Source organism: Trachypithecus francoisi, unplaced genomic scaffold, assembly GCF_009764315.1.
Source record: "Trachypithecus francoisi isolate TF-2019V2 unplaced genomic scaffold, Tfra_2.0 Lachesis_group9, whole genome shotgun sequence".
NCBI classification, from domain to species: domain Eukaryota; kingdom Metazoa; phylum Chordata; class Mammalia; order Primates; family Cercopithecidae; genus Trachypithecus; species Trachypithecus francoisi.
In genome coordinates, this window is record NW_022681474.1 from 36,004,725 (window position 1) to 36,031,927 (window position 27,203).

The 27,203-nt window shown below is 52.9% G+C and overlaps 1 protein-coding gene across 7 annotated transcripts in view; it reads left to right on the forward strand.

Annotated features, from left to right (window-relative positions):
- The window catches only part of CDH23 (cadherin related 23), a 423,400-nt gene extending 396,352 nt beyond the window's left edge, over positions 1-27,048 (forward strand). For 5 of the 7 annotated variants that reach the window (XM_033209267.1, XM_033209269.1, XM_033209270.1 and 2 more), the window contains 25 exons: positions 1,188-1,313; positions 2,031-2,234; positions 4,049-4,507; positions 7,972-8,088; positions 9,214-9,438; positions 9,970-10,139; positions 10,351-10,488; positions 11,491-11,610; positions 13,753-13,930; positions 14,064-14,275; positions 16,643-16,834; positions 16,992-17,105; positions 18,165-18,294; positions 18,404-18,655; positions 18,734-18,895; positions 20,704-20,960; positions 21,337-21,434; positions 22,191-22,311; positions 22,387-22,466; positions 22,595-22,635; positions 22,839-22,899; positions 23,353-23,482; positions 23,641-23,763; positions 24,117-24,221; positions 26,059-27,048. In XM_033209267.1, the coding sequence (XP_033065158.1) occupies positions 1,188-1,313; positions 2,031-2,234; positions 4,049-4,507; positions 7,972-8,088; positions 9,214-9,438; positions 9,970-10,139; positions 10,351-10,488; positions 11,491-11,610; positions 13,753-13,930; positions 14,064-14,275; positions 16,643-16,834; positions 16,992-17,105; positions 18,165-18,294; positions 18,404-18,655; positions 18,734-18,895; positions 20,704-20,960; positions 21,337-21,434; positions 22,191-22,311; positions 22,387-22,466; positions 22,595-22,635; positions 22,839-22,899; positions 23,353-23,482; positions 23,641-23,763; positions 24,117-24,221; positions 26,059-26,385 (4,142 nt within the window). In that variant the 3' untranslated portion in view covers positions 26,386-27,048. The remainder of the gene's footprint in view (positions 1-1,187; positions 1,314-2,030; positions 2,235-4,048; positions 4,508-7,971; positions 8,089-9,213; positions 9,439-9,969; positions 10,140-10,350; positions 10,489-11,490; positions 11,611-13,752; positions 13,931-14,063; positions 14,276-16,642; positions 16,835-16,991; positions 17,106-18,164; positions 18,295-18,403; positions 18,656-18,733; positions 18,896-20,703; positions 20,961-21,336; positions 21,435-22,190; positions 22,312-22,386; positions 22,467-22,594; positions 22,636-22,838; positions 22,900-23,352; positions 23,483-23,640; positions 23,764-24,116; positions 24,222-26,058) is intronic. The other 2 variants (XM_033209271.1, XM_033209272.1) reach the window with 2 other exon arrangements.
- Positions 27,049-27,203: the final 155 nt, after the last annotated feature.

The following is a 27,203-nucleotide window of genomic DNA, read 5'->3' on the forward strand; positions in this document are numbered from 1 at the left end:
GCCTGTGGTGTCTGAGCACCTCCCTTAAGCCTGATGGCATAGCTGAACATAGACCCTAGTGGATGCGGGAGGGGAAGGATGGTCTCAACTCCAGGAGATGACGGGCTGGGACTGCCGGGCCTTCTACGAGCACCAAAGAGACTACAGGTCTGGTTGGAAGAGACAGTGGTGGTCATTGTTCCCCAGGGTGGTCTGAGAGCTACCCCACCATCCCTCAAGAAGGGCATTTAAGGTGTGAGGACTACCTAGGAGGGGAGTGGGCCCACCCCTCACTAGTCCCTCCACCCCAGCAGTGCTGGGCATCCCAGGGGCTTCTGGAAGTCCTGGGGAGCATCTATAATCAGAAGTGGGAGGTCAGGGGGTCCTGGGCAGGCCAGTGTAGCCCTCCCCCGCGTGCACTGACCAGCCTCACCTCCCTTCAGAGGGACAGAATCTCCTCTTTGATGTCCCTTGAGGTGGCACATGCACTCCTTCAGTCTCCCCAGCCCCTGCTCATCTCTGGCTGGGCGTCCTCCCTAGGTGAATTTCATTCTTAAACCTGTCTGTGTGTATGCTCACACATGTGCCCGTGTGTGTCCATACCAAGGCATGTGTGTGGGGTTACACGTGTGCACAGACACACATAGGCATGTGAGTGCCCACCAATACTCTCGTATGCAGACATGCCCACCTGCAGAGGCACACGAGCGCACAACCAGGGATTCCCAGGCTTGTGCGTGCTTCTGGGCAAGTGCCTGTGGCCACGTGAACACAGAACTTGATGCACACATGTTTGGATTTTTCTAGTCATGTATGGCCAGACCCCCAAAGGTAGAGCATTGTGCGCACACATGTGTGGACAGGCGAGACCCACACATGGGGAGGGGATGTCAGGGAGCCCCAGACCCTCCCGAGGAGCGACCAGCCTCAAAGGCTGCTGGGAAGGCAGGTGTGGTTCTGGGCAGCTGGGGCCTTGCTCACCACTCTCATGTTTTCTCCCCAGCAGGGCTTTGAGGCCGCTCCTCAGGCATCTGCGTTCAGTTTGCCAAGGCTGCCGCAGGCCCGCCCCCAGGGCCTCCCCACCCTGTCCACCTCACCTCCCTCCCCTCTCATCCATCGTCAGCCATGGCTCACCGGGACAGGGCAGGGGAGGTGGGAGGGCAGGGGGCTGGGTTGGTCTTGTGGTGACCCCTCTCCTTCTGGCCCAGGGACCCCTCTCACGGTGCTCAATGGGCCCATCCTGGCCCTGGATGCAGACCAAGACATCTACGCCGTGGTGACCTACCAACTGCTGGGTGCCCAGAGTGGCCTGTTTGACATCAACAGCAGCACCGGTGAGGCCTCTGTGCCACCCAGCACTCCCAGCCTGACTCTAGGGTGGGGATGGCCCCACTGCTGGATTGAGGGCCTCCGTTCTCAGTGCTGGACCGAGGCTGTCCATGGAGACCCCATTTTTCACAGCCCAGAGTCCCCATCTTGCAGCTGGGTTATATCATCCAGTGGCCTGGCAGGGGGACCTAGGAAGAGGCTTGGAGACGATACACAGGACCTGTTGGTGCACAAACTCTCAGCCTAGGCCGGGAGCCCCCCAGCCCCCTCCCGTCATCTCCCCATGTGCAGGCCAGAGGCTCAGGCCCCTAGTCTAGCAGAAGTAGCCAGAGCAACTTTCCTGTCCTCCAACCAGACCATGTCACATCAGTCTGGTCCTGGACAGGAGGCTGCTTTGGTGACAAGTGCCAACAGGAAAGCACCTCTGTCAACAGAGAAGGTCAACCCTGTGCCCTGGGTCACTCTTCCCAGGCAGGAGTCTTGAAGACAGCAGAGGGCACCTGTAGAGGGGACAACCACAGGAGACGCATGGGGCCCTCCCTAAGCACGGGTGGTTGAGCCTGTGGGGAAGAAAGTCATTTTGTTACTGCCTCTGCTCCTCTTTCATCTCTGTCCCCATGGTGCCCCTGTCTTTCTCTGCTCTCTCCCTGTTGGTTCTTGCCCTATCTCCCCACTGCACCCCTTTTCTGTGTGTTTCCCTGGCTGGTGGCACCGGGTGCCAGGTGTGGTGACCGTGAGCTCAGGTGTCATCATTGACCGGGAGGCATTCTTGCCACCCATCCTGGAGCTGCTGCTGCTGGCTGAGGACATCGGGCTGCTCAACAGCACGGCCCACCTGCTCATCACCATCCTGGATGACAATGACAACTGCCCCACCTTTAGCCCTGCCACCCTCACTGTCCACCTGCTAGAGAACTGCCCACCTGGTAAGCAGGGGACAGGCCCTAGTACCCCACAACCAGGGGCCAGTTGGTGGTCACAGGGGACTGGAGCCTCAGGTTGGACACAGAGTTTGCCTCTAGTGGGGAGAAAGATGGGCAGCAGGGTGAGTAGAGAGCACACTGGAGAGGGAGTCAGGAGACCTGGGCCCCTGCTTCTCTCCTCTGAGCTTCCATATCTTGTCTGCAAAGCAAGATTCTTTTTTTCTTTCTTTTTTTTTTTTTGAGATTGAGTTTCACTCTTGTTGCCCAGGCTGGAGTGCAATGGCACAACCTCGGCTCACTGCAAACTCCACCTCCCAGGTTCAAGTGATTCCCCTGCATCAGCCTCCTGAGTAGCTGGGATTACAGGGGCCCACCACCACACCCAGCTAATTTTTGTATTTTTAGTAGAGACAGGGTTTCACCCTGTTGGTCAGGCTGGTTGTAAACTCCTGACCTCAGGTGATCCACCTGCCTCGGCCTCCGAAAGTGCTGGGATTACAGGCGTGAGCCACCACACCGGCCTACAAGATTCTGAAGTATTCTCCATCTGAATTCCCAAATGGAAAGACTGACTATCTTAAAGTCAAAATAGGATCAACATGATTCCCATCAAAATCAAAATATAACTTCTGGAAGAATAAGAAAATTTTGAAAAACATAAGTATAATAAGTCAGATTTGGCTTGCCAGATTTTATAACACATTACAAAGCTATAGTATTTAAGGCTGTGCAATATGGGCCCAAGACTCCAGGATGAAGTAGCCCAGAAACAGATACTGGTAAATTAAAGAATAAAATATGATGTGATAAAGGAAGCAATGAAGCCAATGGGGAGGCTACTTATTCAGTGTGCAAAAAACCTATTTAATCTAATCTAATCAATTAGATCTAATTATTATAATCTGCATGTAATCTAACATAATAATAATCTAATATTTAGTGTAGATTCTCCCCCATATCAGATATCAAAATACAAACGAAAAGAAAATATTAAAAAGTAGAAAACACTAAACAATAAATGAAGAAAATTTAGGTGAATAACTCATTTCTGGATAAGAAGGTTCTAAGCATAAAAGAAACGAAAGAACTCAAAAGGAAAAATATTAAATTTCTATGCATGCTAATTTAAACCTTGTTACATCAAATAGTTATAGCCAATATTGAAAGGCAAACAACAAACAGAAAAATATACTTGTCTCAGTCCAGGCAAGGTGGCTCACGCCTATAATCCCAGAACTTTGGAAGACTGAGGCAGGTGGATCACTTGAGGTCTGAAGTTCCAGACCAGGCTGACCAACATGGCAAAACCCTGTCTCTACTAAAAATACAAAAAATTAGCTAGGCATGGTGCTGGGTGCCTGTAATCCCAGCTACTCAGGAATCTGCTGCATGAGAATTGCTTGAACCTGGGAGGCGGAGGTTGCGGTAAGCCAAGATCACACCACTGCACTCCAGCCTAGGTGACAGCATGAGAACCCATCTCAAAAAAAAAAAGTATATATATATATATTTGTCTCAAGTTGTCATAATTATATGACTTGTATAACTGACAGAAAAATGAGCAAAAGACAAAAGCAGACCATTTGTTGAAGATACAACTAATTATTACATTATAAAATATTATTTAATCCAAGAATATAAAATAAAATAATATTCAATTTTCCTATAAAATTGCACGTATGAAAAAGGTATAAAAGAAAATGCTGTCAAAGCTGTCGTGAGAAGGGGCCTCTTGTACATCACCAACAAATGTGTCTTGGTAGCTCTTTCTGGAAGAGACCACTGTGCGCAGCTACTCCCTGTTCCCTCCCCAACAGGATTCTCAGTCCTTCAAGTCACAGCCACAGATGAGGACAGTGGGCTCAATGGAGAGCTGGTCTACCGAATAGAAGCTGGGGCTCAGGACCGCTTCTTCATTCACCCGGTCACCGGGGTCATCCGTGTTGGCAATGCCACCATCGACAGAGAGGAGCAGGAGTCCTACAGGCTAACGGTGGTGGCCACCGACCGGGGCACCATTCCTCTCTCCGGCACAGCCATCATCACCATCCTGATCGATGACATCAATGACTCTCGCCCAGAGTTCCTCAACCCCATCCAGACAGTGAGTGTACTGGAGTCGGCCGAGCTGGGCACTATCATTGCCAATGTCACGGCCATTGACCGTGACCTCAACCCAAAGCTAGAGTACCACATCGTCGGCATTGTGGCCAAGGACGACACTGATAGCCTGGTGCCCGACCAGGAGGATGCCTTTGCTGTGAATATCAACACAGGTACAAGGGCCTGCACCCCTCCCACCTCCCTCCTGGCTCCCAGTCCTGTCTCCTTACTCCCTGCTTCCCCCTTCTTTCTCCTTCTTTCTCTTTCTTTGCCGCTCCGTTGCTACTCTCTTCTCTCCCCTTCCCCTGGAGGGAAACCAGATCCCTCCTTCTCTTTTCCATCTCTCCCCTTGCTCCTTCTTTCTCTGCTTTCTCTTTCTCCTCCTCCCTTGAGCAGCTCCTCTGGCCTTCCTGATTCCCTCACCCTACCAGTGTATGAGAGCACCTGTCTCACCACACTCATGCCAGCATTAAATACGATAACATTTTCATGTTGGCAATTTTAAAGGAAAGTAATACCTTGTTTGTTCTTTTGTTTTTGGTTTTGGTTTTGGTTTTTTTTTGAGATGGAATTTCGCTCCTGTCGCCTAGGCTGGAGTGCAATGGTGCGATCTCGGCTCACTGCAACCCCTGCCTCCCAGGTTCAAGCGATTCTACTGCCTCAGCCTCCTGAGTAACTGAGATTACAGGCATGCACCACCACACCCAACTTATTTTTGTATTTTTAGTAGAGACAGGGTTTCACCATGTTGGTCAGGCTGGTCTTGATCATGCTGACCTCAGATGATCCACCTGCCTTAGCCTCCCAAAGTGCTGTGATTACAGGCGTGAGTCACTGCACCCAACCATGATACCTTGCTTAACATGCATTTCTTTACTAACGAGGTGGCTGAATACTTTCTTCATATGTATGCTGGCCATTTAAATCCTCTGCAAGTTGCATGCAGATCAATGATTTTCTTATGCTGTCACGAAACTAACAGAACCATGGCTTATCTTTCACAATGTATGCAGCTTATTGTAATGCTGATGGTTTTATCATTTTCCACAAAGTTCAGTGTTTTCTCCTTTGGGGAGTTAGGAAAGGGACATGAATGTGATTGGTGTACCTCTTGGAAGGCCCAGAGGAGTGATAGAGAAATCAACATGGCTGTGACAAAGCACTAAAACAGCAGTAAGATATCAGTTTTTCACACGTGATTAGCAGACTTTAGGATGCTGGACAATGTTGATAGTGATGATAGTGTGGGGACATTGAAACCCTCATGCACTGCTGTAGGAGTTGTGACTGATTCCACTGTCTGGATAGCAATCTAGCATAAGGTACACTTGTACCATCATTACCCAGTATATGTTCCAGAGAAAGTCTCAGGGCATTAGTGAAACTGTCTGAGGATGCTCACTGCAGTGTTATTGGTGATGGTAGAGTTGGGGACATGCAGGTATCCATTTCTGGGAGACTGAAGAGTAAAATATTGTGGGCGCACATCATGGGGGTACCAGCCAGCAGTGCCAGCAGTGAGAAGCAATAAATTAGACACACACAGAGCAATATAGATGGATCTTAATAATAAGTATTATTAGAAAAGGATAAGAAATGGGATGAGATATATGTCACTGCACCATTTCCATAAATGTAAAATACATACAAAACAATACATGATTTTCAGGAATACTTTTATTAACAAAAAATATACTTCAATACATGACAATGACTGCCTGAAGGGAGAAGGAAAGGAGAGCGGAGTATGGGGATGAAAGGGAGTAGACGCACACATAAAACAAGAGAGGTGCCGGTGGTCATAGTGTGCAGCCAGCCAAAGAACATGATGACCTCAATCTGCATTTGAGGCCCAAAGGGAAATAGAAGAAGAAAAAAACACAAGCACTAGGAGAAGTTAGACATAACCAGCTACATCCCAGGTTAGCAAAATTCCTGACTGCACGGGTTGGTCAGGACCATGGAGAGCTGCTCCACGTCCCTGCTCAACTTGAGGCTCTGCTCAATGCCCTACTGCTTTTCTCTTTCCTGTTCCCCCTTCCTCCAACTGACTCTCTTCTCTATTTTTCTTTCCAGTGTCTTCTCTGCCCCCTCCTCCTCAGCCCCCCACTCCTCCCTTGCCCACTTTTCTCCCTTTTCTTCTTGCCAGAGCCTCAGCCCCTGACCTCTCCACTCCAAATGAGCTTCCACTTGCTCCCCTGGTTTCCTTCCCAGTGTCTCTTCCCCTCCCCACTCCCTGTTTCCACCCCTCCTTCCCCCGACCCCGTCAGCTCTGAGTCCCCACCGTCCTCCCTGCCCTGCTCTGCTCCATTCCCGCTGCACCCTGAACTAACTGATGTTAACCCTCTTCTCTCTTCCTCACGGCTGGCAGGCCCACAGGTTTGAGCTCTGTTTCTCTGTCACTTCCCACCTCATCTCTTCTCTGCCTCACCCCACTGCCTTCCTCCATGCCCACCGCACCCCCACCACCCTTCCTGTCCTGTGGGGCCCGGGCCAAGGCCGTGGCCCAGCCTTTGCAGACTGAATGCAGCCGCCCTCTCCCCATCCTCGCTCCCCACCTGGGGGACAGGGAGCGAGAGTAGGAAGAGGAGGAGGAGGAGGAGGCGGCCCAGGGTAAGTGACTACCCCATGGCTGGGGACCCACGGAGGACAGAAGCCCAGCAGGGGGATCTGCCAAGGGGGAAGGGAATCTCAGAGACCCCTGTACCTGAGAGGGAGAGGAAGTCTCACTCTGGGATGAAGCCAGTGGGAGGAGAAGCCACCAGGCCCTCTAACAGGCAGGAACAAGAAAGGTCCCAAGAAAGCCAGCACTGAGGTCAGCCAAACTAGGTCTGTCCAGTCCCAGCCCATTCTTCTAGGGGGTTCCTCTCTGATTTGGGGAGCAGGCAGGGACTGTGGGAGGCAGTGCATAGAACAGAAGGAAACCCCTTGCTAGGACTGCCATGGAACCAATGCTCCTGTCCCACAATCAGTCCATGTCACTCCCTATTTAATCAAGACAAAGGGATGGACCTGAAGTATCCAGATGGTCCCACCGCTGTCCCCTCCAGGGAACCCCTCAGGGCTTTTCAGCTACCATGACTTTCTTTCAAACGTGATCTCCCTAGAATCTAAGCATTTTTTAAATTGTGATAAAATACATATAACGAAATTTACCATTTTAGCCACTTTTTAAGTGTAGAGTCCGGTAGTGTTAAGTACATTTGCATTGTTAGGGAATACAGCAGTTTTTAAACAAGCAATTACATAGCTTCTGTGTGCCAGGCACTGTTCTAAGTACTTTACAAATGGAAGCTCATTTTGTTTTTCTAATCCTCAAAATAGTAGGGGATTGAGAAAAGGATGGGTTGACAGTCAGTAGTGTAATTATCTTGTTTTACAAACGAGGACACAGAGGTGCAGAGAGGTGACATAACTTCCCCAACATCACCTGGCTAGTAAGCATCATAGGAGGGGCAGAACCATGTGCCCTCAGCTTATGAGGAGTCTGTGGGCCCACCCCAGCCACAAGTCCCAGAATCCACTGGGGACCATCATCCTCTGTGGGGAGTGGGAGGGTTTGGCCAGGAGCACCCCTGGGAAGGGCAGATTTTAGGGGGTTCTTCTCAGGCTGAACCTGGCCTGGTCTGGTCCACAGGATCTGTAATGGTGAAGTCCCCCCTGAACCGGGAGCTGGTTGCCACCTATGAGGTCACTCTCTCAGTGATTGACAATGCCAGCGACCTACCAGAGCGCTCTGTCAGTGTGCCAAATGGTAAGGTTCCCTGCAGACATCTCTCATTGGTCACTCAGAGCCAATCAGGGCAGGGGGCAGGTGGGGAATAGGCACTGGCCTGTCCCCACGGAGGGAGCAACAAGACCCAGTTGCTCCAGGAGCCAGGAGTCAGGCAACACAAGAGGCATGGAAGGTGGCAGCCACTATGAGGCCCAGGATGGTGATAGCTACATAGAGCTCAGCAGTGGAGGATCCAGAAGCTCAGAATTGTGTGTGATCTGAACCCCCAGGCTCAGAGTAGGAAGGAGGCTTGGTAGAGACTGGAAAGGATTAAGAAAAAATGGTTTGACAGAGGCTTAGGTTCAGCCAGCAGAACTGGTCATCAGGGTGTGGCTAGGATGTGAGATGGGAAACCCATGATCTTATAGGAAGCCACAGGGTTAGCACAGAGGAAGCAAAGAGCGAGGGGAGGTGACCTTAGGCCACAGACACTGCTTTGAGGATGCAGGCACTTACAGTGGAGAATGAAGGGGCCTAGTGTTACCTTCTGCCAGTCGGGCCCAGGCCACCCTGCCTGCAGCCTGGGGCATGGGCTGGGAGGGGGAGGCAGAGGGGTGGATTTTGTGTGGGCAGAGCGAGAGTTGAGAGGGGGAAGTGGGATGGGGTGGCCTCAAGTTGCCTCGGACATGAGGCAGAGACAGCTGCTGTGGGGGAAGCCAGGCCTGGCAGATGTTGACTGCTTATCTTCACAGCCCAGAAGGCCACATTTTCCGGAAGGAAGGGCAGACTTGGTCATCTCTTCTGTGTCAGAGGCTCAGATGGTTAAGGGCCCAGGCCGGTTACATAGAGGGGACAGCTCAGACAGGATCTAGGATCTTAAAGATGATCTTACCCTACGTCATTAAGCAGGTTAGGAAACCAGGGCACAGAAAGGGCCAAGGGCTCCACCAGGGTCACCTAGCCCTTCCTTTTATGGAACAGCAAGTTAGTAGACCACTGGAAAGGCTCTTGTCCTGCAGCCTGAGGGTCAGGTCAATCCTCAGTGGGCCTCCGGGGGGCTGTGGGATGCTGCCATGCTCTCCTAGCTTGGCTGAGCCTAAGGAAGACCTGGTCCAGCCACACTGGTGTCCTTCCCCTCTCCCTCACTCCCGACCTCCACCCCAGCCAAGCTGACTGTCAACATTCTGGACGTCAATGACAATACGCCCCAGTTCAAGCCCTTTGGGATCACCTACTACACGGAGCGGATCCTGGAGGGGGCCACCCCCGGGACAACGCTCATTGCTGTGGCAGCTGTGGACCCTGACAAGGGCCTCAATGGGCTGGTCACCTACACCCTGCTGGACCTGGTGCCCCCAGGCTACGTCCAGCTGGAGGACTCCTCAGCCGGTAGGTCAAAAATCTGTCAGAGGAGGGCTGGGGGCATATATCTGTGCTTGCTTAGCCCCCAGGAGGGACCATAGCCTCTCCGTGGCCCCTCAGTGGACTGGGCCAGATCCAAGATGGCCGACATTCCATGCCAGATTCCAGATGCCCAAACCAGGGGAAGGGACAGAGTGCTTACTCCTGGGTTGGGATGGAAGCCTCTTAATGTCTGTCAGAAACCTGGAATATCTCACCAGCCAAGCTCCTACTATTAGTACCACTGAGGAAGCAGGAAGGCCAAGAAGGAGGTGTCTCCGGTCCTGGGCTAGTTGATGTTCATCCCTGTGACTGGGAGAAGCTTTTTCACCCTCCATAAGAAAAACTGGACACCAGTCCCTCCCTGCTGTGTGCCCTGCCACTGGGCTGTGCTGCCCAACCACCCTCCTTCAAGTGACCACACCTGGCCCTCGGAGTCCAGGTCCTTCCCCTCATACTTTGGAGAGCTGCCATGAATGAGCCATGGCCAAAATGGCCATGGGAGCCTCTGTGTCTTAGGGAAGGTCATTGCCAACTGGACAGTGGACTACGAGGAGGTGCACTGGCTCAACTTTACTGTGAGGGCCTCAGACAACGGGTCCCCACCCCGGGCAGCTGAGATCCCTGTCTACCTGGAGATCGTGGACATCAATGACAACAACCCCATCTTTGACCAGCCCTCCTACCAGGTGAGTGGCCAGGCCACAGACTGGGTCCAGGACCTGTGGCCATTCCTTGGGGTCTTTGGGCGTCTTCCTCTCCCACCCTGCCAGCCTCTAACCCACCTGGGAGTGCTCAGCCCATGAGCAGCTTGATGCCTGCTTCAGTGAGTTCTAGGGCTGTGCTCGGGCTCTGGGACTGACCTTGGCCTACTCTTTCTCCCTGCCCACTGGGCTCCAGGAGGCGGTCTTTGAGGATGTGCCTGTGGGCACAGTCATCTTGACAGTCACTGCCACTGATGCTGACTCAGGCAACTTTGCACTCATTGAGTACAGCCTTGGAGATGGAGAGGGCAAGTTTGCCATCAATCCTACCACGGTGAGCAGTGATGGAGGGCCTGGAATCTAGAAGTGGGAAGGACTCAGGGTCAGAGACTGAACGGCCACCAAAAGTATTGCAGTGATCCCTCTGGGTCTTGTCACCTGGACATCTGCAGCCCCAGAGGTTCTTTAGCCAAGTCAGCAAACCCTGTTCTCAGAGTCCCAGACATATGTCAGACTGCAGCCTTTCTGTCCCAACAGATGTTGAAGGAAGTGGCCAAGTCTTTTGGAATGAGCTCTTTGTGGGACTTCTGAGATGTGTCCTCTGCACACTAAAAATGCATGATTGAAGTCCATGGGGCTACTTTTTGAGATAGTCAGAAAAGATGCATGGGAAGCACTGCAGAAAGTGGGCACAGTGTCTGAGCACCTACTGTATATATGGCCCTATACTCAGTGCTGGGGAAGGGAGGATGCCCCAAAGGGTGCCTCCCACATGCTTCCTTGAATCTCAGACCTGTGGAAGAGCCGAAATTCAAGAGAAAAGATGGGTGATGATTTCAAATGTCTGCTAATTGGTTCAAAGCTGTTATTTTCAGTACAGAGAGAGAGCCCTGTGGCCTAGGGCTCGTTGGTCAGGCAGGGCCTTCCCCAGTTGCTGGGGCTGGAACTGGACTTTCCTTTCCACTGCCCTGCTCTGCCTACAGCATCTGGCACTCTGCCCTTTCAGCAGGGTTCACTCCTTCCTGCTTGGTATGAGCCATCAGACATGGCTCCAGGCCTGGCATTAAGACAATTGAACATTTATGGGGTACCTACTATATGCTATTTCCTGGTCAGGCAGGTAGCTGCAGGCTGGGCTGGTCACTCCGTCCCCAGGTAGGCTGGGGTAGTGAGAGCAAGAAGAGCCGCTAGAATGGGAGCTTCCTGGGGGCAGGAGTTATTGTCTCTTTTGTTCAGTGTCAAATCTCCAGACCCCATACAGCATCTGGCCATAGTAGGTGCTCAATAAATATCTTTTGAATGATTGAAGGACCTAAAGCCACCCTCTCCCTACTAGGGTGACATCTATGTGCTGTCTTCTCTGGACCGGGAGAAGAAGGACCACTATATCCTGACTGCCTTGGCCAAAGACAACCCTGGGGATGTAGCCAGCAACCATCGTGAAAATTCAGTGCAGGTGAGGGGAGCTAACCTGGGCCAGGGACAACAGGAACTGGAGTTGTGGAGGCAACAAGCAAAGCCTCTAGCGAGTGGACTGCTACAGATTGGGAGCAGAGCCACCCAGTCCCCTTTGAGACACAGTGACAGAAAGGAGAAGGCAAGAGGGTGACTGGATGGGTTGTAACCCATGACTGTGGCCTAGGAAGACAGGGACCCTCTGGGAGAAATCTTTGCCAAACTGCTATTTGGCAAAATATTTTGGCAAATAGGCAGCTAAACATACCTGGGTGTAACCCAAATAATGCTTGGGGCTCCACATGGCCCAGTATCACCATAGTGTTCCATTGAAAGAAACACAGTCCAGAAATCAAACATAATTATGAAGGAATCATGTTTATTTATGTCTCTCTCTCTTCTTTTTTTTTTTTTTTTTTTGAGATGGAGTTTCCCTCTCGTTGCCCAGGGTGGAGTGCAATGACGCGATCTGGCTCACCGCAACCTCCACCTCTCGGTTCAAGCGATTGTCCTGCCTCAGCCTCCTGAGTAGCTGCGATTACAGGAACGCGCCACCACGCCCGGCTAATTTTGTATTTTTAGTAGAGACAGGGTTTCTCCATGTTGGTCAGGCTGGTCTCAAACTCCAGACCTCAGGTGATTCACCTGCCTCAGCCTCCCAAAGTGCTGGGATTATAGACTTGAGCCACTGAGCCTGGCCTAGTTATGTCTCTTAAAGAATACTAATGAGGGCTCCAAGTCACAACCCCATTCCCATTCCAGTGTCCACACAGCTATTCTGAAGCCAGCATCTCACCCTCTTGGCTCTCAATCCCCTTTTCTATGCAAAGTCCCAGGCCTCAAGGTTTTGCGTCCTCTTTCTCTCTCCTCCCTTCTTCTGCCTTTGGCAGACCTATCTTTCTGTACGTAATACTCACTTCTCCCTCACAATAAACTCATCATCTGAAGGAAACTCTCTTGAAAGGTCGGGGGTGTGAACAGCTGAATGGGCCAAGAACACTTCTTTTTGGCCGGTAGAGAGGGCTGGGAACACATGCACACATCCGAACCTCATCCCTGTCACATATGCATGTGCTGTGTTGGGAAAAGCACAGTATTTGGGGTCAGAAGACTCAGGTTCCATGAGCTGAGCACACTACCTTTGTCAGTTAACCTCTCTGAGCCTGTGTTGTCAAATCTGCAAAGGAGGGTACAGATGTGCAACTGGGGACATGAGGTGGTTTGAAAGTGCTTTGTGCACTGAAAGGGGATCTTTAAAGTCACTGCTGTTGGCCAGAGCATGGTGGCTCATACCTGTAATCCCAGCACTTTGAGAGGGCTAGGCGAGGGGATCACCTGAGGTTAGGAGTTCAAGACCAGCCTGGCCAACATGGTGAAAACCCGTCTCTACTAGAAATACAAAAATTAGCCAGGTGTGGTGGTGCGTGCCTGTAATTCCAGCTACTTGGGAGGCTGAGGCAGGAGAATCGCTTGAACCCAGGAGGTGGAGGTTGCAGTGAGCTGAGATTGCACCATTGTGCTCCAGCCTGGGTGACAAAAGCAAAACTCCATCAAAAAAAAAAATGAAGTCATTGCTATGAAGGGCTCTGATAAGGATGCAGTTCAGGCAGGTCCCAGCAACCTGGGAACAAAGGCCCCATGGTTTGCTGTGTCCATAAGACCTGCCCTAGACTGGGAGGTCAGTTAGGGAAGCCAAGTCTCAGGCCAGACACAAATCCCAGTCAAGAGAAGCCTTGGGGAGTGGAGGAATGCCACCAAACCAGCACTAAGGGACAGAGATTAGAGCCAGATTTATAGGGCCACTGTGGGGAGTAGCAAGGAACAAAAGTAGGAGGTGTGAGGGGATAAGGGGTTTCTGCTTCAGGGCCCAGGTGCAGATTACCTGTTAACCACTGTTCTAGTTGTTGAGTGTTTATTGAGCTAGGCACTGTGCCAAGGATCTAGGATTGTGCAGCCAAGGAAACTGAGGCTCAGGGGGTTAAATAAGTTGCTTCAAATCAGACTCCAACACATTAGAAGATATTACCTCCCTCCCAGGCTGGTGCCTGTCCTTCCTCTATCCGGGCTTACTCCTGCATGACCAGGTCCCCTGTGGCAGCCCCATCCTACTCCTCACCTTTAGCTTTGACCTCCCTCCACCCAGGTGGTGATCCATGTGCTGGATGTCAATGACTGCCGGCCACAGTTCTCCAAGCCCCAGTTCAGCACAAGTGTGTATGAGAATGAGCCGGCGGGCACCTCGGTCATCACCATGATGGCCACTGACCAGGATGAAGGTCCTAATGGAGAGTTGACCTACTCACTCGAGGGCTCTGGCGTGGGTATGTGGCCTTCCTTGGACACCCGTGATGCCTTGCGGGGTGGGAGGGGCAGGCCTGCCACCCCAGGCCAGGAGTAGAGGGAAGGGTGAGAAGGACGTCTCAACCAGAGCTACTCTCCTGCTCCCACTGCCAGAGGCCTTCCATGTGGACATGGACTCGGGCCTGGTGACCACACAGCGGCCACTGCAGTCCTACGAGAGGTTCAATCTGACCGTGGTGGCCACAGATGGCGGAGAGCCCCCACTCTGGGGCACCACCATGCTCCTGGTAGAGGTCATCGACGTCAATGACAACCGCCCTGTCTTTGTGCGCCCACCCAATGGCACCATCCTCCACATCAGAGAGGTACTCCTGCCCCCAGGGCCTCCTGCCCACAGTATTTCCTTCTACCAGCTGTGGCCTAGAAGAGTGGACTAAAGGTGGGGAAACTTGGCTTCAGGAAAGTAGCTCCAGGAAAAAAAAAAGGAAAGAAAAACTTTTTTAATTAAAAAAAGTTTACTGAGGTGGGGAAGCTGAGGCCAGAGAAGGAAGCAGACCTGTCCAGTGCCAAACAGGGTGGTATTGAACAGTGGTTAGTATATAGGCTGTGCTAGTAAAAGATCTTTGGTTCGGCCGGGTGCAGTGGCTCATGCCTATAATCCCAGCACTTTGGGAGGCCGAGGCAGGCGGATCATTTGAGGTCAGGAGTTCGAGACCAGCCTGGCCAACATAACGAAACTCCATCTCTACTAAAAATGCAAAAAAAAAAAAGCTGGGCATGGTGGTGCATGCCTATAATCCCAACTGCTCAGGAAGCTGAGGCAGCAGAATCGCTTGAACCCGGGAAACGGAGGTTGCAGTGAGCCGAGATTGCACCACTGCATTCCAGCCTGGGCAACAGAGTGAGACTCTATCCAAAAAAAAAAATTTAGTTGAAGTCTAACTCTATTGCTTCTCAGCCCAATGACTTTGAGCAAGTGACTTCTGTAAGTCTATTTTCTGTAAGTCTATTTTTTCCTCTGCAAAATAGGACTAATAATAAGTAAGTACCCCATCTCTTGCTCCTAGATGTCTACCAAAAAGGACAGGCTCCTCCACAACCCACTTCCCCCATACTTGTCTCAGAATAAACACACATGCCCCTTCCGTCTGTCCGTTGTTCCTGCTGATACAGTGTGGAGACAGCCTAGGAGCTGAGAATGAGCATCAAAATAAGAAACAAGGGGAAGTGGCGAGGTTCTGGAATCTCTCCAGTTCTTCCACTTCTCAGTCTAAATTGCCACATAAAGAAGTACTCCTTTGTCTTCTGCTCTCCCCGTTTCTTCTAAGTACACAGGCCCAAAGTGCTCCTTAGTGGCACCATCAGAGTATCTCCCACTTGTTCGTTGTCCCCCAAACTCCACCCAGGCTCCACATCTCAGAATGTCCGTGCTAAGTCCATCGTGTCACTCTGTCTCCTCTTTGAGGTCCTGAGGGATAAAACTCTCCCAGGACTAAGCTCAAAGAAGCATTGTGCCTTTACCATGTGTTTTGCTTTTTTTACCTTGTGTCTAGTGTCTCATCAGCAGTGATTGAGCAGTCCATCCTCTTTGCTGTGCCCACTAGGGAGCTCAGAGTGGTCAGCCCATCTTGAGTGACCCTGCAGGGACTTAGGGCTTACACTTTGCTTCCCACCCCTCAGCTTTCATCTTCCTGTCAACCAATTTTTTTCTTTACCCTAGTTTTTTAACTTGATCAATCTTGTTATAATTTATGTATTCTTGTCCCCTGCATCAAATCTCTTTTGTGAAATGAGGCAGTGTATAAATTAATAATAATCTAGTCCTTTTTCACACCAAAGGCCCCATTTATGAAGACTCCCTTCAAGGGTTTTGCATTTGGAAAGACTTATGTCTCCTGAACAATCAGCATGTATTAATTATCTGTATGTCGTCCTACTTTTTATTAATTAGACGTAACTGCCATTTAGAACTTCCAGTTGTCATGATCTGTAAGATAAACAACGAAAGCATGCTGAGTAGATCATTTTTCAACTAAAAGCAAAGAAACATGCCCTTTCTTTTGCCCTGGGCAGCCTTGTCATGGGTCAATGTATGATTTCAATGAGGTTTTCAAGATCTTGGACTTAGCTCAACTGCGTTCAGGAGATTGAGGTTCAGGGGAGTGAGGTGGCATGTCCAGGTTCCGGGCAGGTTAGTTACAAACTAGACCCTGGTGGCCAACCCCTATCCTATCCACCATGTCACCCTGCCTGTGTCCCCCCCATTTTCAGGTACCTCACTGAATGGATGGTGTTGTTTGGGGTCACCCAGAATTCCTGTGTTTGGGGTAGCAGAGAGAGCAAGACTGATACAGGACAAAGGGTGGCTGTGGCCTCAGCGCTTGGATTCCCTCTGTCTCCTAAACCTCAGCATGCAATGAATGGGACTGGAAGGGCGGAGTCAGCTCCTGGGAAGATGGTCACCCTGGGAAGGCTTGAAGCATGTGGTTCCCAGGCTGGACTGTTAGTGCACAGTGGCCTTAACTTGGGTTGGGGAGGAGAGAAGAGGGACAACAGCTAGCAGAAGCCCAGAATCCAGGAGAATCCAGCCAAGCAGGAAGGTGCTCCTGGCGGGTGCTGTAAGCTGTTGAGGACATCTGCTACCGTAGGAGAAAGAGCGAGGGCTCCCTCAGGGCCTGGGAGCTGAGATTCTCTCAGGGGTCCAGGAGCCTTCCTCCCCACGCTTCCCACAGGAGATCCCGCTGCGCTCCAACGTGTACGAGGTCTACGCCACGGACAAGGATGAGGGCCTCAACGGGGCGGTGCGCTACAGCTTCCTGAAGACGGCGGGCAACCGGGACTGGGAGTTCTTCACCATCGACCCAATCAGCGGCCTCATCCAGACTGCGCAGCGCCTGGACCGCGAGACGCAGGCGGTGTATAGCGTAAGGGCGGGGCCCGGTGCGAGGGGCGGGGCTTTCTTCTGGGCGCTTTCCTGCACCTCGCCTCCTGGAAAGTCTCTGGGGGACCTGGCCACCGGGAAGTCCCCAAGCCAACCCCCTCTCCCAGTCTTTTCCTCTGACTGCACTCTTCCGCTCCTAGCTCATCTTGGTGGCCAGCGACCTGGGCCAGCCGGTGCCATACGAGACTATGCAGCCGCTGCAGGTGGCCCTGGAGGACATTGATGACAACGAACCCCTCTTCGTGAGGCCTCCAGTGAGCTCGCCCACCTCCTGCGCTGGTCACACCTACACAGGGACTCACCTGCCTGCAAGCACACGCGCACACACTTTCCTATATACACTGTGCCAGAATACACATTTGGCTAGACACGGAAACATCTGTCTGCATGCACTTCATGCAAGAACAACTATTTACTGAGCAGCTGTGTTACACTATATTGAGCTATATTGAGCGATGAAAAAAAAAAAAAGACCAAAATGCCTGACTCATGGAGCTGATAACCTTGTCTTTGCCTGCACCACACACACACACACACACGCACACACACACACACACACACACAAAGCATGAAAATCAGCTCTGATTTTGTTTTGTTTTGGTTTGTTTTTGAGACAGAGTCTCGCTTCATTGCCCAGGCTGGAGTGCAGTGGCATGATCTTGACTCACTGCAATCTCTGCCTCCTGGGTTCAAGTGATTCTTCTGCCTTGGCCTCCCAAGTAGCTGGGATTACAGGCACCCGCCACCATGCCCAGCTAATTTTTGTATTTTTAGTAGAGACGGATTTTTGCCATGTTGGCCAGGCTGGTCTCGAACTCCTGACCTCAAGTGATCCACCTGCCTCGGCCTCCCAAAATGCTGGGATAACAGACGTGAGCCACTACGACCCGCCCAGCTCTGATTTATTGATATGGGGCTGACATGAAATCTGACAGCAGGGTTAAGGGCCCCTCCTGTGGACTCCAACTCTCTGACATGGTTGTTTTTTCTTCTTATGTGCACATGGGATGTGATGTTGCTTGGAGACTGTTGAGTGTGAGTGCATACACATGCATGTGCATATAAGGGTAACGTGTGTGCTCCTCTCATTTAAGCACTCATTTGGGTTCTGGGCAACACTCCGTGAGGGCAGAGCTCAGGTCCCCAGGCCACGCTTTGCTCCCTTGAGGTTACAGTGGTTCTACTCACTGCATTAGGCCTGGACAGTAAATTCCCTCAGCACATACATAGTCACTGCCCAGGGCCCTGAAACAGGGACTGGAAGCTTAGGCCTTCCCTTGGCACCCTGTGAAGACATCCCCCTCCCTCCGCAGAAAGGCAGCCCCCAGTACCAGCTGCTGACAGTGCCTGAGCACTCACCACGCGGCACCCTCGTGGGCAATGTGACGGGCGCAGTGGATGCAGATGAGGGCCCCAACGCGATCGTGTACTACTTCATCGCAGGTGGGGCCGGACAGAGCTAGTGCCCTGATTATCCTGGGGCTAGAGATGACCCACATATGCCCTGCCCCTGGCCCTGCCCCCTCACCCTGTGCCATGGTCCCACCCTCAGTCGGCAACGAAGAGAAGAACTTCCATCTGCAGCCCGACGGGCGTCTGCTGGTGCTGCAGGACCTGGACCGGGAGCGAGAAGCCATCTTCTCCTTCATAGTCAAGGCCTCCAGCAATCGCAGCTGGACACCTCCCCGTGGACCCTCCCCAACCCTCGACCTGGTTGCTGACCTCACACTGCAGGAGGTGCGCGTTGTGCTAGAGGACATCAACGACCAGCCGCCACACTTTACCAAGGCTGAGTACACTGCAGGTGCAGGGACTGGAGCCTGGGCATGAGGTGTGGGGTGGCCCCTGCTCTGCAACTTACACTACCTGCCTGTTCCTGCAGGGGTGGCCACCGACGCCAAGGTGGGCTCAGAGTTGATCCAGGTTCTGGCCCTGGATGCAGACATTGGCAACAACAGCCTTGTCTTCTACAGCATTCTGGCCATCCACTACTTCCGGGCCCTTGCCAACGACTCTGAAGCTGTGGGCCAGGTCTTCACCATGGGTAGGGGCCTGGCAGCACATGAGTGGCCTCTAGCCACGACCTCTCAGTCACTGCATGGACTGTCATCTGGGGGGAGATGGGGTCTGGGGGAGTACGACAGAATATGGGTGACCCCCCAGCCAGCCACACCAATCCTATTCATCCATCTATTCAGCAGTCCATTCTCCAGTGTATCCAACTATCCACCTCTTCATCTACCCACCAGCCCTTTCTTTTCATTCTTTCTTCTTTTCAACTCATCTGTCCATTACTTATCCATCCATCCATGTATCCACACATCTGTCTGTCCATCTATCCTTCCATCCATCTGTCCATCCCTCCTTTTATCCTTCCATCCATCTGTCCGTCTGTCCTTCCATCCATCTTTTCTTCCTTCCATGTGTCAATCCATCCTGCTTTCATTCATCTCTCCATCTACCCATCTTCCCATTCTCCTTCCCATAATATTTGCCTGTTTTTCCAGTTGTGCACCTCGCCCTCCCCTATGTCAGGCATTGTGTTAGGACTGGGGCGCCAGGATTCACAGCACACATTTATACCTATGAATGTGCATGTTTGTTTGTTTGTATATTGACCTGTGTAGATGGCTGAGACTCTCTGGGTCAGGCTCTAGGAGATGCCCCTCTGGGTGTCCCATTACCTTACTCCCAGTCCCAACCCCTTCCCCCTTCTTATCCATCTAAAGACTCCTCTGTATGCCTCATCTGTGGCCTGGCATTCAAGGCTCACTAGATCTTCCTCCTAATCCCTCTTTCTGTTCCACAGTCACCTGCTATCCTTAAAGGCCCTGTGCCCAGCCTAGCTAAGCTGCTTAGCATCCCCTCAGCCTGCTCTCTTCCATCCTCCCCTGGCCTTTGACCCCTCTGCCTTCATTGCCTGGAATGCCATTTTGGCCCCTTCTTTGCCTTCGGATGTCCATCCCCTACCCTTCAAGGTCTAGTTCATGTGCCACCTCATCCAGTTACACAAGCAGACACCATCCCTTTGTCTTCTGAGCTCTCACTGCCCTTATTTTATAAATCAAGGCACAGAGAGGCTCAGTAGTTTGCTTGAGGTCACACAGCTAGAAAGTGACAAATTTTGAGCCCAATCTCTTGTCTTTTAAGAGAAGACTATGCTGTACCACCTGATCATCTCTCTTCTATGGGTTTTGTTGTTGTTTTCTTTTTTTTTTCTTTTTTTTCTTTTTTTTGGCGATAGAGTCTCACTCTGTTTGTTGCCCAGGCTGGAGTGCAGTGGCGCGATCTCAGCTCACTGCAGGCTCTGCCTCCTGGGTTCAAGTGATTCTCCTGCTTCAGACTAACAAGTAGCTGGGATTACATGCACACACCACCATGCCTGGCTAGATTTCGTATTTTTAGTAGAGATGGAGTTTCATCATGTTGGCCAAGCTGGTCTCAAACTCCTGGCCTCAAGTGATCCGCCTGCCTCAGCCTCCCACAGGCGTGAGCCACCACACCCAGGCTTGTTTGTGGAATTCTGAGGTACATGTGTTCGAAAGAGAGAGGAGAGACAGACAGACACTAAGGGGGCTCAGAAATGGTCCTTTGCACCCTAGCATGGGACAACAGAGTCACAAACTTGTCATCTGCCCTCCCCCATGCTGATAACCTGCTGAGACCCGAGCCTCTGCCACTTCAGATGGGCATCGTTCCCACTTGCCTGTCACCTTTGCTCCCGGCTGCACCCTGTGGGCATTTGTGCTGCCTCCCCTAGATGTGCCCACCTACCCCAGGGCTCATGCCCCTTCCTGGGGATTCAGGGGCACTGAGTCTCTGAGCTGTGCCCCACCTTCGGGCTTCCTGCAGGGAGCGTGGATGGCATTCTGCGCACCTTCGACCTCTTCATGGCCTATAGCCCCGGCTACTTTGTGGTGGACATTGTGGCCCGAGACCTGGCAGGCCACAACGACACAGCCATCATCGGTATCTACATCCTGAGGGACGACCAGCGCGTCAAGATCGTCATTAACGAGATCCCCGACCGTGTGCGCGGCTTCGAGGAGGAGTTCATTCACCTGCTCTCCAACATCACTGGTGCCATTGTCAATACTGATGATGTACAGGTGCCTCATGGACCCACCTGGGGCCGGGGCAGTGGAGGGAGACGGGGAGGCCAGCCTCAAGGAGAGACAGGGCATTGTGCAAAGGCCAGGGTGTGAAAGGCAGTATAGGCCCCACTTAGTCATTTCCTAGCAGTGCGGCTTTGATAAAGTTCTCCCAGGTCTCTGGGCCTCAGTTTCCTCCTCCATAAAATGGGGTCAATAATAAATAGTACCTGGCTAAGTGTGGGTGAAGTGATTGGCCCATGCCTGGCCCTCAGCAACCATTCAGAGGGCTCTATTCACAGGGAAGGGTAGAAGGGGCTCCTAGAAGAGGCCTGCCCATCCCTGTGGCCCCCTGGTGTGGTAGCCACACCCTACAATACCCCTTCCCATCCAGTTCCATGTGGACAAGAAGGGCCGGGTGAACTTTGCGCAGACAGAGTTGCTCATCCACGTGGTGAACCGTGATACCAACCGCATCCTGGATGTGGACCGGTGAGTGGGGGCCTGTGTTTGGACTGTCGGCCTGTCTGTCAGCATGCCTCCCTGCCCTGGAGTAGGGGAGAGGACCCACCAAAGGAGACACAGACCACACCATCAGGCCCACTGTGTGGAGTCACCTCCCAGAGGGGGCAGGGCTAGGAGACAGAGCAGAGTTTGGGGGTATGAGCAACTCTGTCCCTCTGAGCCTCCCTCTCCACATCTGTAACATGGGAGTATTCAGGCCGTGCACAGTGGCTTACACCTGTAATCCCAGCCCTTTGGGAGGCCAAGCCAGGTGGATCACCTGAGGTCAGGAGCTCAAGATCAGCCTGACCAACCTGGAGAAACCCCATCTCTACTAAAAATACAAATATTAGCCAGCATGGTGGCGCACGCCTGTAATCCCAGCTACTTAGGAGGCTGAGGCAGGAAAATCACTTGAACCTGGGAGGTGGAGTTTGCAGTGAGCCGAGATCATGCCACTGCACTCCAGCCTGGGCAACAGAGCAAGACTCCAATCTCAAAATAAGTAAGTAAGTAAGTAAGTAAATAAATAAATAAGGGAGTATTCATCCACTGTGAAGATGGAACAGGATCCTACATGAAGGTTCGAGGAACCTTGTAAAACACAAAGCTGTTCCGGCCGGTAGACCTCAATCTTGCAAGGCTTGGCGTTGATGACCTTTGGGGGTTTGAGGCAGGGGCAGAGCAGACTGTCATGGGGGGAATGGCTGAGGAGGAGAGCTGAGACCCCTGCCCCTCGCCCAGGGTGATCCAGATGATCGATGAGAACAAGGAGCAGCTGCGGAATCTTTTCCGGAACTACAACGTCCTGGACGTGCAGCCCGCCATCTCTGTCCGGCTGCCGGATGACATGTCTGCCCTGCAGGTACCCAGTGACCCCGCCCCACAGCCCTAGCCGCCCTCCCCACTGCCCAGGCTCACCCTGGTCCTGCTCCCACAGATGGCGATCATTGTCCTGGCCATCCTCCTGTTCCTGGCTGCCATGCTCTTCGTCCTCATGAACTGGTACTACAGGACCGTGTGAGTGTCCCCCATCCCTGCCCTCAGGGGGCCAACCACTTGCTCCCAGATGGCCATGAGGCAGGCAGGGCCTGAGACGTCAGCTTGGCCCCAGCCCGCCTCACCAGCCCCTCTCTGCTTCTCTCCAGACACAAGAGGAAACTCAAGGCCATTGTGGCTGGCTCAGCTGGTAAGTGAGGGCCGTGGTGGGGGCACAAGTGAGAAGGCAGCAGGCTGGGGGCCTGGAGTGTCCACCAGGGCCTCACAAGGCTGGCTCAGGCCCTTCACTGGGCCCAGGACCATGCCCCACACCCCACTCTCCCTCACCCCGCAACACCACCCCTAACCCTGGCTATGCCCCTCCCCTCCATGCCCCAACCCTTCTCCCTGCAGGGAATCGCGGCTTCATCGATATCATGGACATGCCTAACACCAACAAGTACTCCTTTGATGGGTGAGTGGGGTAGTGGCCCTGCCCAGTCTCCTGCAGGGAGTCCTGCCAGGACCCAGCTGGGGAGAGCTGCAGTCTCCCAGCACTGGTGCTGCTGAAACCCAGGCTGTGGGCGCCCCCTGGTGGGTGGGCCACCCTCCTTCCATCCTCAGAAACCGTGTGGCTGAGAGGGGCTCTCTACCCCAGTGGGCCTCAAGTTCCAGGGGGTGCAGACTTTGGGCAGTGGTTGCAGGGTGAAGCCTCTGCACCAAAGGCAATCCAGACTGACATGCAGTCCTGGTTCTAACAGGATCCCAGGGTGGGAGCATGCACCACAGATGCCAGGGCCTCACACCCCTAGTCAGTGAAAGGCACTACATGGCCAGGGAAATGGGCAGGATGTGGGGCGAGGCTGGAAGGGCACCTGTCTACTCGAGTCTTCCCTCCCTCCCCACTCTTTTCCCTCCCCAACTGCAGAGCCAACCCTGTGTGGCTGGATCCCTTCTGTCGGAACCTAGAACTGGTTGCCCAGGCAGAGCATGAGGATGACCTACCAGAGAACCTGAGTGAGATCACCGACCTGTGGAACAGCCCCACGCGCACCCACGTGAGCCAGAGGCGGTCAGGCATCACAAGGGGCAGGAGTGGAGGGGCTGGGTCTTTGCGACCTCTGGCCAAGCAGCTGGGTTCTTTAAGGGGTAGCCCCCTCCCTTGTGCATGTGTGTAGGGTCTGCCTCTGCTCCAGCTAACGTCCCGTCTCCCCAGGGAACTTTTGGGCGTGAGCCAGCAGCTGTCAAGCCTGATGATGACCGATACCTGCGGGCTGCCATCCAGGAGTATGACAACATTGCCAAGCTGGGCCAGATCATTCGTGAGGGGCCTATCAAGGTGAGCCCTCCCCACAGGCTCCATACCCAGTCCCCTGGCTGATGTTGGACCCCACTCCAGAGAACACAGGGCGGTGGAGACCTCCAGGCTCAGCTAGACCCACCCTCCACTGGGGCAAGAACACCAGGGCTGATGGGGCGTTGCTCCAGCCTGCAGTGGCCTTAAGGGCAGGGCTCAGGAATGAGTCCATATATGTCTGGGCTGGCCACCGTTCCCAGGCTCTGCTGCTCATCCTCTGCCCTAGGATCACCAGGGTCAGATTTCTGTGTACCCCTGACTCCCAGAGGGAGTGGGCAAGGGGTGGGGCAGGCAGGGAAGGGCCTTGGTGGGGGTTAACCCTTTCCCTCCCCCAGGGCTCGCTGCTGAAGGTGGTCCTGGAGGATTACCTGCGGCTCAAAAAGCTCTTTGCACAGCGGATGGTGCAAAAAGCCTCCTCCTGCCACTCCTCCATCTCTGAGGTAGCCAGCTGGGTGGCCGGGAGCTGTGTGCTGTGCCCCAGCCTGGGGATGCTCTCTCTTGCTGTCCTGCTATCCTTCTCTATGTTCCTGGAGCTCTGCAGCCTGGACCAAAGACAGCAAAGGGTGGGGGCCAGGAAGTCAGACAGCAGGCTCTGCTTTCTGGGCTCTTAGGGGCTTTCACAGGAATGAGGTAGGCTCTAAGGCAGTCTTTCTCAGATTAGAGAAAGAACTCAAGAACATACCTTTGGGGGTGATGTCACTTTAAGAAACTCGGCCGGGCGCGATGGCTCATGCCTATAATCCCAGCACTTTGGGAGGCCGAGGTGGGCGGATCGTGAGGTCAGGAGTTCGAGACCAGCCTGGCTAACATGGTGAAACCCCATCTCTACTAAAAATACAAAAAATTAGCCAGGCACGGTGGTGGACGCCTGTAATCCCGGCTACTCAGGAGGCTGAGGCAGGAGAATTGCTGGAACCCAAGATGCGGAGGTTGCAGTGAACCAAGACCATGCCACTGCATTCCGCTGGGTGACAGAGTGAGACTCTATCTCAAAAAAAAGGAAAGAAAAGAAACTGGCCATCGGGGTCAAATAGGCCTACATATGTTGGCCTGTAGTGATTATGTCAACACTTACAAAAGTCAGGCTTTACCTAAAAATGAATTTCCAGCTGGGCCCACATTCTCAACAGGAATAAGCTAGTCGAATAGCCTCATGCAGGACAAGAGTGCCAGTTTCAAGTCTCCACCCCACCTATTTATCCTCTGCAGCTTGTCCTGTTGACATTTTCTGCCTGGACACAATTAGAGGTGATCTGCTTGAGGCCAATTTGGCAACAAACCCAGATACCACAGTTGCATCCCAGGATTTTTATAGAGCACCAAAGTTAATATATAAAATTAAAGATTCTCGGCCGGGCGCGGCGGCTCACGCCTGTAATCCCAGCACTTTAGGAGACCGAGGTGGGCAGATTACGAGGTCAGGAGATTGAGACCATCCTGGCTAACACAGTGAAACCTCATCTCTACTAAAGAATACAAAAAATTAGCCGGGCGTACTGGCGAGCGCCTATAGTCCCAGCTACTTGGGAGGCTGAGGCAGGAGAATTGCTTGAACCCAGGAGGCGGAGGTTGCAGTGAGCCGAGATTGCACCACTGCACTCCAGCCTTGGCAACAGAGCAAGACTGTCTCAAAAAAAAAAAAAAAAAAAAAATTAAAGATTCTCATCCAGGTGTGGTGGCACATGCCCGTAGTCCAGCTACTCAAGAAACTGAAATGGGAGGATCACTTGAGCCCATGAGTTCGAGGCTGCAGTGAGCTTTATGTTGCTGCATTAGCATGGGCAACAGAGAGAAACACTGTCTCTAAATAAATAAAGGCCAGGTGCGGTGGCTCACACCTGTAATCCCAGCACTTTGGGAGGCCGAGGCAGGTGGATCATCTGAGGTCAGGAGTTCCAGACCAGCCTGGCCAACATGGCATGCCTGTAATCCCACCTATTCGGGAGGCCGAGGCAGGAGAATCACTTGAAGTCAGCAGGTGGAGGTTAGAGTGAGCCGAAATCATGCCTCTGCACTCCAACCTAGGTGGCAGAGCGAGACTTCATCTCAACACACGCACACGCAGATTTTCACAAGAAGCCGATCCTCCCGAGAACCACTCTGCAGCACCTTAAGCATTCATTGTTCCCCTTCCCACACAGTTTGAGAAACAGTCTGACAGGCCTGCTGAGGTAGGAGCCCAGGGTTCAGCCACATAGCCGGTAGGTCTCTGGGGCCATCCACCTGCTCACCCTTTCGGCATGGCCCTGAGCATGTGGGGGTCCCGGCCTCTTGCAGCTGATCCAGACTGAGCTGGATGAGGAGCCACAGGATCACAGCCCAGGCCAGGGTAGCCTGCGCTTCCGCCACAAGCCACCAGTGGAGCTCAAGGGGCCCGATGGGATCCACGTGGTACACGGCAGCACGGGCACGCTGCTGGCCACCGACCTCAACAGCCTGCCCGAGGATGACCAGAAGGGCCTGGGCCGCTCGCTGGAGACGCTGACCGCTGCTGAGGCCACTGCCTTCGAGCGCAACGCCCGCACAGAATCCGCCAAATCCACACCCCTGCACAAACTTCGCGATGTGATCATGGAGAGCCCCCTGGAGATCACAGAGCTGTGACTAGACAGGGAAGCCTCGTGGGTGTAAGCAGCACCTGTCCACTGCCCCCTCCCAGGGAGCAAGGGCAGGGACAGGGTCGGTCGGGGAGCTCCTCCCAAGGCCAGGCCTGGGGGACAACCTTGGCTTGGCCCTGGCGGCCTGCATCAGCTGCTCAGATCCCACTTTTGCCAGATGCTCATTCAGCATCTGACCTCTACCTTCTTAAGATCTGTTATTTTTATAAGAAAACCAAACAAAAATGCTAAGCGTCTAAGGACAAGGTAAGGAGGGTCACTGGGGCCCAGAAGTCTGGGGACCAGCTCAGCTCAGGCTGAGCTGAAAGAGGCCGAACAGGCCCTCCTCCCTCCTGGCTCCACCCTGCAAGCACTATCCCCTCTGGCTGAACAGGAGCAAGGGAGGCCCGGCGCGGGCATCCCGTGCTGGCCGGACACCCGACTCCAGTCCAAGTCCTGCTACATTTCCGCCACATTCCTGCTGGATGTCCACGTGGAGGTGGCATCCCCACATGGACAAGGTCAATGTCAATGAACAAGCATTCTCTCCATTTCACTGGCTTCCCAAATGTGCCCAGCTTATAAAGAGAAGTGACTGATGTTCCCTTGGGTTTTGAATGTGGAGTGTTCATGTGTATTCCTTTTTTAAATTATTAAGTTATTCCCTCAATAGTTTCCCCTTGGTTTTGTTTAAGTGGTACTCACTACAAGTTTCTGGAATGGTTTAAAAAGCAAGGCAACTCTCAAGGAACTGGCAGCGTGCTGACTCTGGCCTCTAGGGAGCAGGGACGGGGCGGATGAAGGGCAGAGCCGACCTTCAGGTGC